Below are 17,378 nucleotides of genomic sequence, written 5' to 3' on the forward strand. Positions count from 1 at the left end.
TTTTCCCCCTCAATCATTAAAATGCAAAAATTGGGGTAGGGATGCCTTGGTGATTAAGCATTTGCCCTGCATGTGCACAGCCCTGGTTTCTACTTCTAGAACACACACACACACACACACACACACACACACACACACACACACACACAGACAGTACAACCATTCTCAACCTATCAACCTACAAACATTTAAAACATGTAGTGGACCAGCCTGGGCCTGTGGGCTATAGGTCAGCAGCCTCTTATCTATGGCTGGGAGGGGGGCCTGCCCTGATGTGGCCTACTACCAGAGGTCAGTCAGGTCATTAAAGAAAAACTACTCTCCCTCTGCGAACAGCTATCCAATGCCTATAGCTCCTCAGCGAGTGGTCAGGTTTTGCATTCCCCTTTCTCCTTCTATGCTAGGATTCTGTCCGGTTGGAACCTGCTTAAGCGGTGTGCATGCTGTCACAGTTGCTGTCAGCTCATGTATGCACCTGGCTGGAGTGTTTGGAAAACAATGTTCATCCCTCTGGCTCTTACAGTCTTTCTTCCACAAAGACCCCAGAGTGTTGGGGCAAGGGATGTGATATGTACATTCCATTTAGGACTGAGCGGTCCACTCACATTGAGTAGTTGAGTCTCTGTGTTAACTGCCATCTGCTGCAAGAAGATTCTTTGATGAGAGTTGGGAGCTGCTCTGATCTATGGGTACAGCTCTAAGTCATTAAGAAGTTGTTTTAGGGCTGGAGAGATGGCTCAGTGGTTAAGAGCACTGGCTGCTCTTCCAGAGGTCCCGAGTTCAATTCCCAGCAACCACATGGTGGCTCACAACCATCTGTAATGGGATCTGGTGCCCTCTTCTGTCCTTCTGGCCTGCAGGGACACATTCAGGCAGAACACTGTGTACATAATAAATAAATAAACCTTAAAAAAAAAGTTGTTTTAATATCATGTCCATCTAGTAGAATAATAGTATTGGGTTTTCATGACAGGTTCTTGGCCCTTTAACAGCGATAGGTATAGGTTCTATCTCAGGAAGCAGACCTGACATTTGATCAGAAAGTGGTTTGTTACTCCTATACTTGTGCCGGGTGACATTCTTTGTTAGGTTAGTTGTAGTTTGCAGGGTTCACAGCTGGGTGAGATTTGAGGAGGACGACTTTCCTCTTGCAGTGTTCACAACACTGTCTAGGACAATGAAAGCTAGCCAGTAGAAATGCCGCTTCCAGGGGAGTATCAGCTTGATTTGTCCCATGTCTTATGACTCCAGTATGTGGTGTCTTCATCAGCAGGACCCTACCACCAAGTTCTGGAGGGCAGTCAAGAGCACTGGCAATAGCCTGTTAATGCTTTTGGGGATCTGTGTGACCCAACCAGCCAACAAGTAAAAAAAGTGGTACTGTTTTATTTGCTGGGATGAGGTGTCTAATTGTGGTATTCCCTCCCCCATTCAATAGGGTATGTGTGCATGTGAGGGTAGGTTATATCTCTCTGGAGCTGGAGTTACAGGTGGTTGTGAGATGCCAGTTGTGGGTGCTGGACATTGAACTTGGGTCTTCTGGAAGAGCTGCTCTTAACTGCTGAGCCCTTTCAACCCTAACCCTCTTTTCTTGTATGTCTACAGTTTAGGAGGCTGCCACACTAGTTGTTTCCGTATGGCTTTTTACTGTTAGTTATCCCCTTCTGTCTCCTTCCTCCCCGTCCTCACTCCACTTTAACCCTTCCTTCTCTAACTCTCCTGTTACCTTTTATACCCACTGTGCTTTAGTGGGTATAGAGCCTCTTCCTCGTGGCCCCTTACCAAATCCCTGACCTCTACAGATATTCCAAATGGAACACAGATATCTGAAGATTCAAAGCTAACATCCAGAAATGAGAGAAAACATGCAACAGCAGTTATTTCCTAACATGTAAAAATTACAACTTTCAAAACTCATTGTCCATTAACTTTTGTTTTCTTTTTTGAAACAGGGTTTCTCTGTGTTAACAGTCTGGCTGTCCGGAACTGATTTGTACAGCAGGCTGGCCTCGAACTTCAGAGACCCACCTGCCCCTGCCTCCTGAGTGCTAGGATTAAAGGCATGCACCACCACCTCCTGGCTTAAAATTTATTTTTTTGTTTATGTGTATGAATGTTTGCCTCCAAGTCTCCAAGTCCAGGTCAGAAGGTGGCTTAAGATCCCCTGGAGCTGGAGTTACCGGCAGTTATAGGTGCCCTGTTAACACATCCTCTGAGCCATGTGTCCAGCCCTTATACTTACTCAGCCTGCTGACTTCTTGATTTACAGGTTTGTAATCACTAGGGCCTGTATTTTCTATAAAGCCTAAAACATTTACTATTTGCACCTACTAGAAAGTCTGTTGAGCCTGTAGATAATGAAGAATCATCACTTCTAACGATTCTCCAGATTCTCAGAGCATTTCTGTGTGTCTATGTCTATGTTTCTGTGGGAACTGAATTGAGATATGTGCATGCTAAACAAGCTTCCTAACACTGAACTACACCCCAGCTCAGGTTTGTTTATTTATTTATTTTTCCTTGAGACAGGGCTGTGTCATGTAGCCTTGAGTGGCCTGGACTCAGTATGTAGACCAGGCTGACCTTAAACGTGTGACAATCTTGCCTCTGCTTCCCAAGTGCTGGAATCACAGGCTCGATACTAGCATTTATTTTTCCCACATAAGCATGTGCTACAAGACTTGTCAGAAAGTTTTTTTTTTCTCGCATAACCAGTCTAAGAATAGACACTTGGTCAAGGGAAGACTCAGGGACCCAGATTTTCTTTTCTCTTTGAGACAGAGTTTCTCTGTGTACCTCTGGTTGTCCTGGAACTCGCTCTGTAAACCGGGCTGGCCTCGAACTCCCAAGTGCTGGGATTAAAGGGGTGTATCACCACCGTCTGGCAGGGACCCAGATTTTATTACCCTGTACATCAATGTCAAGGTTAGCTTTTATCCTCTTTGTAACTTTAAATGTTAGGAGTGGGGATAAGGTTAACTGTACAGAGTGACACACACCTGTAATCCCAGCTCCTAGAAGGCAGGAGCATGAGGAAGTCAATTCCAGCCTGGACTAATACAGCAAGAACCCTATCTAGCAAAAGTACTACACCAACCTTACAAAATGTTTTTTTTTTTTTTAATTATTTTCCATATTTAGATCATTTTCGCAGGCAAAAAGAAGGGTTAAAATACACGTTAGTTGAGTTAATCCATTTGTTAGGGAGGGTAGTTCTTCCCCAAAGATTCAATTACTGTACAGACTTGTCAATATCATAGGCAAGCACTTAAAGGTCGCTCAGGCTGCCCTCGAACTCAGATCAATCCTCCTGCCTGCGTTTAGGGATCACTGTCATACACCATCACGCCCGGCTTCGTTCCTCAGGCTAATGGCTCTTTCCGTCTGGCTCTGCTGAAAAACGCCCAATACACCGTTTCCGATGAAGAATGGGCAGGCCTCTTGTGAGCAGACCTCGTGCGTGAAAACGGGATGTGATGGGGGCATCTGGCGCGCCATTTCTGGTGCTGTCAAGGTGTCTCCGTGGAGGACGGGGGAGCCTCCCAGAATCGCACGAGGGCGACAAACAGGGACTCAGGTTGGGACGCGCCCTGGGCTGTTCCATTCTCTCGGAGCCAGGTGGGGAGAGGGCGAGGCGGGGCGGGGCGCGCTGACCCGCGGCCGTCCGCACCCCCTCGGCCGCCGCCCCTCGGGGCCCCGCGGGACGAGCGCTGCGGCGGGGCACGGAGCGGCGCACCGGGCCCGGCCTGCCCTCGCCCAGCCTCCCCGGGGCGCGGGGGCGGCCGGCCGGGGCGGCCGGGGCGGGAGAGCCCGCGTCAGCGCGGCCCGCCCGCCCCGTCCTCCTCCCGCCCGCAGCCTCCGCCATCTTCCACTCACCCGACTCCCCCCGCGGCAGCGGGCGGCGCGCTTCCCTTCCGGCCTCTGACAGAGATCCGGGCGGGGCGGGGTGGGCGAGCGCGCGGAGGGGGTGGACCGAGGGCGGGGAGGCCGGACGGAAGAGGAAAGGGAGGGCGGCCAGCGGCTCCGGCAGGCAGGCAGGCCGGGTGTGAGGCGTGCGGCGTGTGTGTGCGGAGAGAGGCGGAGGGCGGGCGGGCGGACGCGCGGGCGGGCGGGGCCGGGAGGGCGGGGGCATGCGAGCGCGCGGCGCCCGTCCGCGGCGCCTTCGCCTGGGCGGAAAGAGCCGAGCGCAGCCCGAGCGCTCCATTAAAATGGCGGCGGCGGCGGCGGTGGCCGCGGCGTCTGGTCGGTGGTGAAGTGACTCTGCTGCTTCTCTCCCCACCCGCCCCTCCCTCCGCCCTCCCCCGTCCTTCCCCCTTCCCCCGCCGCCCGCGCCTCGCTCGGCGCCCCTGAGGCCTGCACCTCCCTCGCCCGCCCCCCTCCTCGCCCCCGCCCGCCCGCCCGCCCGCTCCCGGGCCCGCCGGCCCCCTCCCCCACCCTCGGCTCCCCGCCCCGTCCCCGCCGCCGCCCGCCCGCCGCCCGCCGCCCGCCCGCCCGCGTCGTTTCCCCGCCCCGCCGGCAGGCCGGCCCCCTCCCCTGCCTCGGTCCCCTCCCCCCCGCCGGTCGGGAGCAGTCAGTGCGAGCCTCAGCGGGGGAGGGGGGGGCGGCGGCCGAACGATGTGCGAGAACTGCGCAGACCTGGTGGAGGTGTTAAATGAAAGTAAGTGGCCGGGCGGGGGCCGTCGGGGTGCACGGTGCGGGGGCCCCCACGCCGCCCTCCGGCCTGCCCCGGCTGCCGCGGCCTGCCCCGGGCCACGGCCCGGACGGACGGACGGACGGACGGCCCGCCGGCCCGGGAGCCCGGGGAGGTGCGCGGTGGCGGGGCGTCGCGGCGTCTCGGGCCCAGGCCGGCCGGGTTACCTGGGCGCCCGGGAGGCCGCGGCGCAGCTCGGGCCCGGTCAGGCCTGGGCGGGCTCGCAAAGTTTCCTCATTACAGGTGTCAATTAATGGAGGCACTAATGAGCCCTTCCGCCCCCTTCCCCCTGCGGAGAAGGTGAGGGAGGTGGGGTCGGAGCTCCAGGCTTGCCTCCGCAGTCCGAGCCAGAGGGCCGCCCTCTTTGATTTCCAGCGTGCTGGGGAGGCCTTGCTTACCTGCTCATTTTCATTAAAGTCCCTGGGAGAAGGGTGGCGATTTTTCCTTCCCTTGAGGGTGTGTGGGTGTATTAAATCCATCTGCCAGCCCTTAAATAGCAGAAAATGAACTGCAATAGTGATGATTGGGACCGTCGTACCTTAATTAAAAATAAAGGCGATAGTATTTCTTTAGCGTACCATTCGTGGTTGAAGGAGTAAAATCTATTATAAGAAGATCTCTGTACCAAAGACAACCATCTCGAGTACTCATGGTCTATATCTGAAAATGATAGGCCTTATTCTTTATTACTATATTACATATTTTATTTGCGGCCCTTGCAAGATTGTATTTCTGCTTAAAAAAAAAAAACAACAACCACCACCAAAAAACAAGGTATATTGCAAGTCAGCTACTTAATGGGCCCAGAGGCCCAGGTTGGAAGAGGTGATCTAGATGAAAAGATAATTTACAAAAACTTGATTTGTGAGAAAATGTTCATTTGAAGTATTGGCACTTAACATTCAGTGTGAGATGTGATATTTTGACAGATTTCCAAACTTATTATACTTTTTAATAGGTTACTTAAATAGTCAATATATAGACTGTAATGTCTTTTTTGTGTTTAAATTTTACTTTATTATGTGCTTGAACTTTAATAACTAAAGGGTTATAATTTATTTTCAGCTGTGTATTTACTTCATGAGAGATGCAAGTAGGTGTTTGCATATATTCAAATTATACTTTCCAGTATTTGTATCATCGTAAATTTTCCTTGTATTTTAAAGTTATTCCTATTTTGACATAAATTTCATTCTTGGTACAGTGATATGGTAAACATAAGTTTTAGCACTTAAAATTTTCAGTAAAACATTTGTAACTTAGAAATATATTGGTTATTGTGTCTTCTCAAACTTGAAAGTAGCTTTATTGTTTTAGTATGCATTAGGAAAAATAATTAGGGGAAATTTAAAGATTAATTTTTATTGTTTTTGTTTGTAGGTGTGTGTGTGTGTGTGTGTGTGTGTGTGTGTGTGTGTGTCTCTCAGTCTGTCTGTGGGTATATTCATGTGAGTGCAGCTGCCTAAGGCCAGAGACCTCAGATCCCTGGAGCTGGAGTTTGAGACAGTTTTGAGCTGCCCAATGTGGGTGTTGAGAACTGAACCTAGCTTCTCAGGAAGAGCAGCAAGTACTCTTAACCACTGAGCCATGTCTCCACCATTTCTTAAGGTGTGATTTGAAACACTATTTTAAGCCTAACTGGGAATGTTGTGAACATAGTATCTAAAGCATTTATTTGAAGAGATGGCATCTGTGTGATAAAGAAGAGACCGTTTTTTTAAGGGCTGATGAGATTGACTCTGTAAAAAGATGCCTTGAGTGAGTTTATTCTCAGAACGCACACATGCTTGCACACAATGATAAAAAAGAAAAAGTACCATGTGTATAAGTCAGTGGTCTCTAAAGGTACTTACCCCATTAATGTTTTCTTTAAGGCCCATTTGAAAGAAAATGTGATGTCTTCAATCATCTCATGAGATATTTTCTTCTTTCTTTTTTTCTTTTGGATTTTTTGAAGGAACTCTCTTTGTAGACCAGGCTGGTCTCCAACTCAGAGAGATACTCCTGCCTCTGCCTCTCCAAGTTGCATTACCACTCCTTCCTTCCTCCCTCCCTCCCTCCCTCCCTCTAGGTTTCCTAGTGGCTGTACCCAGCAGGACTGCATGGGAGGTTGATTGGACCATGGACCTGGGTACCAACCAGGTGACTGTAACTAGCAAGGGGGAGGTCTTTTGCTCCACCCCTTGGCATTGTTATAAATAGACCTTTGGAATAAAGTTTTGGGCCCATTTGGATAAGGATCCAGGCCCACCCGAGTCTATCCTGTGTTTTCTCTCCCCTCTCTATTTCTAACTAAGTCTCTTATCCCTCATTCCTCAAGAGTTTCTAGGGTAAATAAGTGTGGGGGCTGGTCTTCCTCCCTCCCTCCCTCCCTCCCTCCCTCCCTCCCTCCGTCTCTGTCTCTTTCTTTCAACATTGTAGTTATCTTAAATGTTTTCGTATGTAGTGAGACCCTATCTCAAAACAATATTTTCATTTGTGCTGTTCTTGTATCACAATTGTTTTTTTGGTTTTTCGAGACAGGGTTTCTCTGTGTAGCTTTGCGCCTTTCCTGGAGCTCACTCGGTAGCCCAGGCTGGCCTCGAACTCACAGAGATCCGCCTGGCTCTGCCTCCCGAGTGCTGGGATTAAAGGCGTGCGCCACCAACGCCCGGCCACAATTGTAATATTAAATTATCTGAGAACAAGGCCGACATATCACATTGTGGTAATGTTTGCCAATGCACAATGTGCATGGAGCTTCATGATGAGCATGGTGGTTGAACTTTGACTAAAACTTGTTGAATTAGGCTGGCCTGGTGGTACAGGCTTGTCTGTAATCCTAGCTACTCAGGAAGCTGAGGCAGGGGGATCACAAGGTCAGGGGTCTTCCTAGGCTACAAGATGAGCTCAAGGCCGGGCGGCGACGTGCGCCTTTAATCCCAGTTCCCGGGAGGCAGAGCCAGGTGGATCTCTGTGAGTTTGAGGCCAGCCTGGTCTACAGATGGAGATCTAGGACAGGCACAAAACTACACGGAGAAACCCTGTCTTGAAAAACAAACAAACAGAGATCCGCCTGCCTCTGCCTCCCGAGTGCTGGGATTAAAGGCGTGCGCCACCACCGCCCGGCCTTAGCTCTTTAATCTTATGGATATGAATGTACCACGTGCATTCCTTGTGCCTTCAGAGGTCAGGGAGGAGCCTTGGATCCCCAGAGCTAGGGTTGTAGAAAGTCAGCTTTTTAAATTGAAGTGGATTATGTCTGTCTTGTAATTTTACTTGGCAGTTAGGTATTGGCTATCCTTTCCTTCCCTATAGGTCGTGCAAAGATGAGTGTTCATTCTTGATTCAAAGTTCAGAATCACATCCCTCAAACCATGTGCTTTTTCTTTTTTCTTTTTTGAGACAGGGTCTCAGTCTGTGTCTGTCTGTCTGTCTGTCTCTCTCTCTGTAGCTCTGACTGCCCTGGAACTCACTGTGTAGCCCAGACTGGCCTCAACTCACTGCCTCTCCTTCCTAAAGGTGTGTAGTAGCCATAATTAAGGGGCTCAAATATAAATTTATTAAGGAAAAGAGAACTCTTGAGATTGGAAGAGGCTCCAAAGGAGGAATACGGTGAACATTTTAAAAAAAAAAATTAAAAAAAAAAATTGACAGACTGCAACTGAGGAGATGGTTCTCTGGTCTTGCAGAAGACCAGAAATTGGTTTCTAGCACACACGTGGGGTGGCTCACAGCTGCCATGTTACTCCAACTTGAGGGGATCAGAGGGTCATACTATCTTGACCTTCAAGGTATGTGAACATACTCACCCCTACACAATACAATTAACAATAAAAAACAAAATAATTTGCAGAGAGCAGAGCATTGTGGGGCATCCATGTCTGTACTTGGGAGTTGGAGGCAAGATCCTGAGTTTGAGGCCAGACAGGCCACAGTGAAACCTTGTCTTGAAACCAGGTGAATAAATCTGGTAGAATGTAATATGTCTAACAAGAAAAAGATAACAATAATAGTTTCTAAACTGTTGACTTTGTCATCAGTGTTTGGCTGCAATATTGTCAGTTGTACCTGTAGTCCTGGAGAGGTTCTCAAGCTGTAACTCTCCATAGAAACATATATTATGTAACCCTGCACGTAAATTACCCACAGGTGAAAGGCCTATTGAAGTCTAGAATCGGGCTAAGACTCCTATAGTAAGGATTAACCTACAGGGTACCCACCTCCACCTTTGTTTTTGTTTTTGTTTTTTTTTTTTCAAAAAAGGGTTGCTCTGTGTAGCAGCTATGGGTGTCTTAGAACTTGCTTTGTAGTCCAGGCTGGCCTCGAATTCACTGAGATACACCTGCCTCTACCGGGGGTTAAAGGTGTGTGCCACCAAGCCCGGCTCTACCTATTTTTTGACAGTTCAGGCTGGCTTTGAAGTCCTTCCTGATCCTCTTGCCTCAGGCTCCCAAGTGTGGGAATTACAGTCGTGAACTACTATGTCTGGCTTTTGTATGGGGAGAGGCCATGGTGAGGGAATGACATTGTTCTTTTGCTTTTTAGCCTAGGCTGGCCTGGAACTTGCAAGTAATATTCCTGTTTCAGACTACCATGCCTGGCTGTTAGTACTGTCTTAATTGCAGATTTTTTTGTTTTGTTTTGTTTTTCCGAGACAGGGTTTCTCTGTGTAGTTTTGGTGCCTGTCTTGGATCTGGCTCTGTAGACCAGGCTGGCCTCGAACTTGGAGAGATCTACTTAGCTCTGCCTCCTGAGTGCTGGGATTAAAGGCATGCGCCACCACTGCCCAGCTGCAGATTTTTTTTTTACCTTGGGAAATCTTAAGTTATTATTTTTCTAACCAATTAATATTTGAAGCACTGGCTAACAAATTATTTACAATTTCCATCTAAATATTATTTATTTGTATTTTGGGCCTAGGTCTCACTCTGTAGCCCAGGCTATCCTCAAATAGTTCTGTTTCAGCCTCCCAAGGAATAGGTTACAGGCATGAACTGCCATGATCAGCTGTAATTCAAAAGCTTTATAATGTAATATCTATAAATGATGAAGCACTATAAAATATGTAGTATTAACATAGGAAGGTATCAGCATTGTCTCTGTAATGAACACTGAATGCTCTATAGTTCTGGCTGTCCTAGAACTCACTATGTAGACCAGGCTGGCCTGGAACTCAGATCTGCCTCCTAGGTGCTGGGATTAAAGGTGTGAGCCACCACACCTGGCATATTAACGTGTGTGTGTGTGTGTGTGTGTGTGTGTGTGTGTGTGTGTGGTATGTGTGCGTGTGTGTGTGTGTGTGTGTGTGTGTGTGTGTGTGTGTGGTGTGTGTGTGTGTAAAAATGATGGTGGTAGAGGTGCTAGAGGAATGGCTCAATGACTAGGAACATTTGTTGCTATTGCAGAGGACCTGGGTTTGATTCCCAGCACCTACATGGTTGCTCACCAACATCTGTAATTCCAGTTACAGGAGATCTGATGCCTTCTTTTGACTTCTGGAGGCACCAGGCACTCATACCTACATGTAGGCAAAACACTCATACATACAAATAAACCTTAAAAAAAAAAAAGATTTATTTATGTATTATATATATGGGTGTTTTGTCTGCTTGTATGCCTGAACACCAGAAGAAAGCATCATATCCCAAAGGGCTACAGTTATAGAGGGTCGTGAGCTATCATGTGGGTACTGAGAATTGAACTTAAGGACTTCTGGAAGAACCAACAGTGCTCTAAATAGCTGAAGTCATCTCTTGAGCTCCCAAAGATGATTTTTTTTTTTCTTTTGGATTTTTGAGACAGGGTTTCTCTGTAGCCCTGCCTATCCTGGAACTGGCTCTGTAGATCAGGTTAGCCTCAGAGATCTGCCTGCCTATGTCTCCTGATATATGTATGCCTCCACACCGGGCTTAAAAAAAAAGATTTTAAAGCGATAATACTGGGGCCCAGCAGGATGGTTCAACTGGAAAAAGCATCTGCTGCTAAGCCTGCCACCTGAATGCCGTTCCTGAAACCTACTTGGTAGATGGAGAAAACCCAGCTCCTGCAAGTTGTCTTGTGACTTTGACACACTTGCCACACACAAAAATAAATGTAAAAAAAAAAAGTGGTACTAAAGAGATGGCTCAGTGCTTAAGAATGATTGCTGCTCTTGGGAGAGGACTGGAGTTTAGTTTCCAGCATCTGTACCTCACAACCATCTGTGACTGCAGTTCTAGGGGATATAGTGTGCATGCATACACACACACACACACACACACACACACACACACACACACACACACACATATAGTTTTAAAAAAGGTAGTATTTGGACTGTGAATGCAGCTGAGTTGGTAGAAAGTTTGCCTGACACATGTGAAGCCCTAGGTTTGTTTAATCCCTAGTACCACATGAATTTTTTGAGGTAAGATCTGATATCTCCAGTTCACAAACATACGTGGGATTGATTTGAAGCCACCTTGCACATCAGCAGCTCTCAAACAAGTGTTTTGTAAAAGCTTCCTCACAGGTGACTTCCCTCTGAACACTGTACCCGAATCTTGAGCTAGCCTTGGCCCTCCTCCCTCAGTCCCTCAGTCCCCCAGTCCCCATCTGGAAACTACGGCTGCAGGAGCGTTGCAGGCAGGGCTTGCCACTCAGGAGCCAAAGTAATGTGAGCTCTTGCGGAATCCGTATCTCGACTAAAACAAGGTTGTCAGAACTTTATGTTCCATTTTCATTCAGCAAAGGAACAGAGAGAACATTCTCTCTGAGGAAGCCAGAACTGGGGAAATGTGTAGATTTTGTGTGTCTTTATTGATAGAGCAGTTAGCAAAGAAGAAATGAGAACTGCCAAATCTGGGGGTTGAGGATGCTGCGTTAGAAACGTAGAACAATTTTTATTCGTTCTGTGGGCATTTCAGAAAGAGTAGCTGCATTTGATGAAATGGTAAGCTATTGCTAGGCCAAAGCTATAATTCTTAGATTTTAGTTAGGGACTAGTTCTAATGAAGAGTGTCAAACTCCTGCCGGCCTGTGGTGGCACACGCCTTTAATCCCAGCACTTGGGAGGCAGAGGCAGGCGGATCTCGGTGAGTTCGAGACCAGCCTGGTCTACAGAGCGAGATCCAGAAAAGGCACAAAGCTACACAGAGAAACCATGTCTTGAAAAACAAAAACAACAACAAAAAACAAACAAGAGTGTCAAACTCTTCCTCCAGTCACTTTGGTAAGTGTGGTATCCATTTATCTATTTATATCTGTGTACAAATACTATGGCAAAAAGTTGCCCCCTGGCAAACAACTATGTATAATAGTTATATTATTATATATAGGTTAGTCAGAAAATGATGACCCTAACCAAGAAAATAGCCTGGGTTCTTCCAGACATCCAGCACTTTGTGTCCTGGTTGAAACTGGCCTTGGTCATTCACTGGGAAGCTAGATCTTGTTCAGAGTCTGAGAGGACCGCAGATCAGAACCCTTTGTCTCTCTACCCTTCCACACTGCAGCAGCCATGCCTGCTCCCTGGACCGTGGTCTGTCACCAGGCCAGACTGTTTCTTGCTTAGCTGTATTATATTAGGTCAGCCTTTGGTTACTTTGTTGGTTTATAAAAGCTCATGGCTTTCAAGGAACTTATGTGAAGGTAGGATATGCAGCTTTCTCTGGGTGTACTTGTGGAGTCCAAGTACATGGCCCTAAAGTGTTCAATGATTTCTCAAGCAAACCTGTTGTAGCAACATGACGTATCTCTAGAACAGTAGGGCTTGTGGCAGCCCCTTCCTCATGATGTAAGGTCCTAGTGCAGGTAGGCATGGAAACTTAGGGGACAGTTGGCATCTCCAGAAGAATTGTTGGTTGTCTTCCGGGATCCGTTGTGCATGGGTGAGGCTGTCTTTGAGAACTGCTTGCCTGCCTTCGGTGGTGGCGCACGCCTTTAATCCCAGCACTAGGAGGCAGAGGCAGGTGGATCCCTGTGAGACCAGCCTGGTCTACAGAGCAAGTTCTAGGACAGCCAAGGCTCCACAGAGAAACCCTATAAAAGAAAGAGAGAAAGTTTCATGGGTTGGGTATATAGCTGTCAGTAGCAAGCTTGCCTAGCATGCCGAACTCCGGGTTTGATCCTGTTACCCCATAAAGCCTATTTTTGTGGTGCACACCTGTAGTCTTAGCACCCAGGAGGTGGGTGCAGTAGGGTCACAAGTGCAAGGTTGTCCTCAGCTACGTAGGGAATTTGAGGTGAGTCAGGGCTGCACGAGGCCCATCTCTTCCAAAGTAAGAAAAGGGGAAAATAGTAATTGGATGTAGGACTATAGACATAAAAGCTTATTTTATGTGTGGTTTTTTTTTTTTTTTTTTGGTTTCTCGAGACAGGGTTTCTCTGTGTAGCTCTGGCTGTCCTGGAACTCACTCTATAGACCAGCTGGCCTTCAACTCACAGAGGTCCGCCTGCCTCTGCCTCCCAAACATGCTCCACTACCGCCTGGCTATTTTGCTGTTTCAAGTGGTTAAATAAAGGACAGTGCCATAGTATATCTGAACTTATGGAGCTTGGTTCTGGGAGAACAAGAGGAGGTTTGAGGACAGGACTAGGAAGAGGAGGATCTTGTTGGTTTGTTTGAGACAGATTCACTCTTGACCGAAATTCAGTAGCTCTGACTGATATCCACCTGCTTTAGTTTTCTAGTGCTAGAATGACAGCATGAGTCAGCATTCTTTGCTAATAAAATTTTATATAGTTTATAATAGCTACAGATGATATTTTAATTTATATGTGTATGTATATATGTAGTGCCTGAATGTGAATATGTATGTATGTATACTGCATGTGTGCCGCAGCCACCAGAAGTCAGGTTAGGGTTTCAGATCCACTGGAACTGGAGTTACAGGCTGTTGGGAGCTGCCATGTGGATGTTCAGAACTGATTGGATCCTCTGCAAGAGCAGCAAGTGCTTTTAACTGCTGAGTCATCTCTTCAGCCCCCAGATTACATTTTTTGCAGTTATGCAGACAATGCTTCTTACAATTGTCTATGAGAACTTGATCTATAAAGTTGGTGCTGATTATTTGTATGTGCAAGTGAGTATAGTTCGGGTCCGTAGGAGATTGGGGTTTTTATCTGTGTGCGCACCAGTCTGCATGTGGAGGTCAGGGACAACCAGTGGGCGTTCTGGTTCTGTCCTGTAGGTACCAGGCACTGAATTCCAGTTGTCAGGCTTGCTGGCTGGTGAGGATCATTTTTACTTGCTGAGCCATATTGCTGGCCTGGAGATTGCTCACTGTGTTGCCTTGGCTGGTTGGAACTGGATATGTAGACCAGGCTGGCCCCAAACTCAAAGAGCTCTGCTTTCCTCTGTCTCCCTAGTGCTGGGATTAAAGGTATGTGTTGCCGTGCTTGGCTAGATTGCTGATTTTTTTTTTTTTTTTTTTTTTGGTTTTTCGAGACAGGGTTTCTCTGTGTAGCTTTGCGCCTTTCCTGGAGCTCACTTGGTAGACCAGGCTGGCCTCGAACTCACAGAGATCCGCCTGGCTCTGCCTCCCAAGTGCTGGGATTAAAGGCGTGCGCCACCACCGCCCGGCTTAGATTGCTGATTTTTAAACTGTAGTTCTAGTGCTCTAAGTACTAATCATGAAGTTTTATTTATTTGTATGTTACTTGAAGACTTTCAAAATTTTAATTTAATTTTTGAAGCTTTTATTTATTTGGGTTTTTTGAAACAAGGTCTCATGTAACCCAGTCTCAAACTTGATATGTACCTGAGGAGGACCTTGAACTTACTCAAAGCCTTTGAAATGTTTGTAGTAAATTAAACACCTTCACCATGGATATACAGTTTCAGCAGCCTTGGGTAAATACTGAGTTTCCCTTTGGGATGTAAATAAAAGTTTATCTTTCAAAGAACTCATCATATGTGTATAATTATAGATTTTTCTTTTGTGTGTGTCCTGGGAATTGAACTGATGGTCAGGCTTTGGCTGCAGGCCCTTTATCCACTGAGCCATCTCATCAGCCCAGCGTTTCTTATGTCCTGTGCTGTTAACTAAATAAGGCCCAGGATTACATTTTTTTTTTAAATTTTTAAAATTTTTTTCCTTTAGTCTTTGGTGAGGTCCTGGATTATATTTCCAGCGCCACATACAAGCAAAAATAATAAAATGACGGGTTGTGGTGGTGCACGCCCAGAGCAGGTGGATCTCAGAGTGCAAGGCCAGCCTGGGCTACAGAGTGAGTTCCAGGACAGCCAGGGCTACACAGAGAAACCCTGTCTTGGAAAAGCAAAACCAAACAATAAAATTAAAACCAACAGGAGGTAGGAGAAAACCAAAATTGTTACCACTTAACTGCTGACTCCTAATGTTATACTTTGAAATATTTTTTCTTTTCCATAGACATTTACAGTGAAAACAAAGTTTATGCAGTATAAAATTTAGCTAGTTTCATCTAACATTGATGATGGTTGTCTTGTTTTTTACTTCTTTCCTTAAATTTTATTTGTGTGTAATGGGTATTTTGCCTGCATGTGTGTCTTTGCATTGTGCACGAAGAAGGCGTGGGACCCTGTGGTGGTGCAGACACTTGTGAGCTGCTGTGTGGTTGCTGGGAATCAAACCAAGTCCTCTGGAAGAGCAGCCAGTGCGCTTAACTATTGAGCCATCTTTCTAGCCACTTTTTAAAATTAACAAAGGAATAGGTTTCATTATGGCATTTTTGTACATAATTTGCTCTCTGTGAAACAGTCCTGGCTGTCCTGGAACTCACTCTGTAGACCAGGTTGGCCTCACTCACAGAGATCTGCCTGACTCTGCCTCTCTGATTGCCGGGATTAGAGGTGTGGACCATCACACTTGGCTACCTCAGGCTTCTTAGTTTAAATAAGCAAATTTTGTATGTTGCCTTTTATTATTATTATTATTATTATTATTATTATTATTATTATTATTATTGATGACAGAGATTAACTCAGGGTCTCCATTCTGCCACTGAGCTATACCTACCTCTAATATCATTTATTTTGTGGCGCTCGTGATTGAACACAAGGCCTTGTACATAATAAGGAAGCACTGTCTTTAAACACACTTCCAGCCCTCTAAAATTATTCCTTTTTCTCCTTTTTTCGGTGCTGTAGATTGAATCCTGGTCATGTACATACTAGGCAAGTGTTCTACCACCAGCTCCATCTCTCCTATAATGTTGTGTATGTCCTCTCACACTTGTGTGTTTGGGATTAATGCATGTCAATGTACAAGTAAAGGGCAAAGGAAGAAATTAGATGTTTCCTCTGTGCTGTATTCCCCTGAGACAAAGTCTGTCACTGAATCTGAAACATGAGGTTGTGGCTGGCCAGTGAGCTCTCAAGATTTGCCTCACTGCTCCACAATGCTGAGGTTAGAGGCCTTTGTGGCCACGTCTGGCTTTTGCCTGTGGGTATTTCAATTTAGAGCCTCATGCTTATACATCAGACGTTCTTATCCACTGAATTATCTCTCCAGCTCTATCTCTATCTATCTATCTATCTATCTATCTATCTATCTATCTATCTATCTATCTATCTATCTATCTATCAATCATCTACCTACCTACTTACCTGTTTTTTAAGACAGGCTCTTATGTAATCCAAACTAGCCTAAAATTGATCGTGCTACCTCGCTCTTAATGTTTATAAACACAGGTTAAGGCTGGATGTGGTAGCACATGCCTGTAATCCCAGCAATAGATAACTAGGGAATCTGAGAGGATTGTGAATTCAGGGCTAGCCTGGACTACATAATAAGACTGATGACAAAAGAGGAAAAGATACCAGCATCTTTTCCATATAAGTATCCAATTAAATTATACCTTTTATAGTCTTAATATAGTTTTCTATTATTTGGTCATACTATAACGTAACTAGCCCCCTGATCTTTCTTTTCTTTAAAAAAATTTATCTGTGTGAGTGTTTTGCCTGAATGCATATACATGAGCATGCAGAGGTCCAAAGAGGTGTCAGACCCCCTGGAATCAAGAGTTACAGATGGTCGTTGGTCACCATAAGAGTGCTGGGAATCAAACCCAGTCCTCGGCAAGAGCAAAAAGTACTCTTACCTGCTGAGCCAACTCCAGCCTATCTCCCCGCCCCAGATTTATTTTATTATTATTTCATTTTATATGTACTAGTATTTTACCTGCAGGCATCTCTGCACCATGTGCATGCTTGTGCCCACAGAGGCCATGAGAGGATATTGTATCCTCTGGAAATGGAGTTACAAATGGTTGTGGGCCACCATATGCATGCTTAGAATTAAACCCATATCTTCTGGAAGAGCAGCCAGTGCTCTTAACCACTGAGCCATCTCTCAGTGCGGCCCTCCAATACCTTCCACCCCAAAAGGTAGTTTCTTGCTATGTAGCTATGTGGCCTTGAACTCAAGACCCTCTTGCATCAGCCACCCAAGTGTTGAGATTATAGGCCTTTACCACGGTGCAGTGATGAGCCTTTCACGTGGCGTTCAGAGTAAGAAGATAACAGGCTACTGTTCATCGTTGCTTGTCAAGTGGTGTAATGTGGCCAACAGTGTTGTTTTATGCTTTTTGTTGTTGTTGTTTTTCAAGATAGGGTTTCTCTTTGTAGTCTTTGTTGTCCTTTAGCTCTCTCTGTAGACCAGGCTGGCCTCAAACTCAGAGATCCACCTGCCTCTGGATCCTGAGTCTTGGGATTAAAGGTGAGTGTCACCACCACCTGGCT

The 17,378-nt window shown here is 46.3% G+C and overlaps 1 protein-coding gene across 7 annotated transcripts in view; it reads left to right on the forward strand.

Moving 5' to 3' along the window:
- The first annotated feature begins 4,358 nt into the window (after positions 1 to 4,358).
- Usp34 (ubiquitin specific peptidase 34) overlaps positions 4,359 to 17,378 on the forward strand; it is a 180,919-nt gene continuing 167,899 nt past the window's right edge. For 3 of the 7 annotated variants that reach the window (XM_076547047.1, XM_076547048.1, XM_076547050.1), the window contains exon 1: positions 10,016 to 10,196. In XM_076547047.1, coding sequence (XP_076403162.1) covers positions 10,049 to 10,196 — 148 coding nt within the window. In that variant the 5' untranslated portion in view covers positions 10,016 to 10,048. Of the gene's footprint in view, positions 4,658 to 10,014; positions 10,197 to 17,378 lie in introns of those variants that run through there. The other 4 variants (XM_076547054.1, XM_076547052.1, XM_076547053.1 and 1 more) reach the window with 4 other exon arrangements.

The sequence above is a fragment of the Peromyscus maniculatus genome, chromosome 10 (assembly GCF_049852395.1).
Source record: "Peromyscus maniculatus bairdii isolate BWxNUB_F1_BW_parent chromosome 10, HU_Pman_BW_mat_3.1, whole genome shotgun sequence".
Lineage (NCBI taxonomy): Eukaryota > Metazoa > Chordata > Mammalia > Rodentia > Cricetidae > Peromyscus > Peromyscus maniculatus.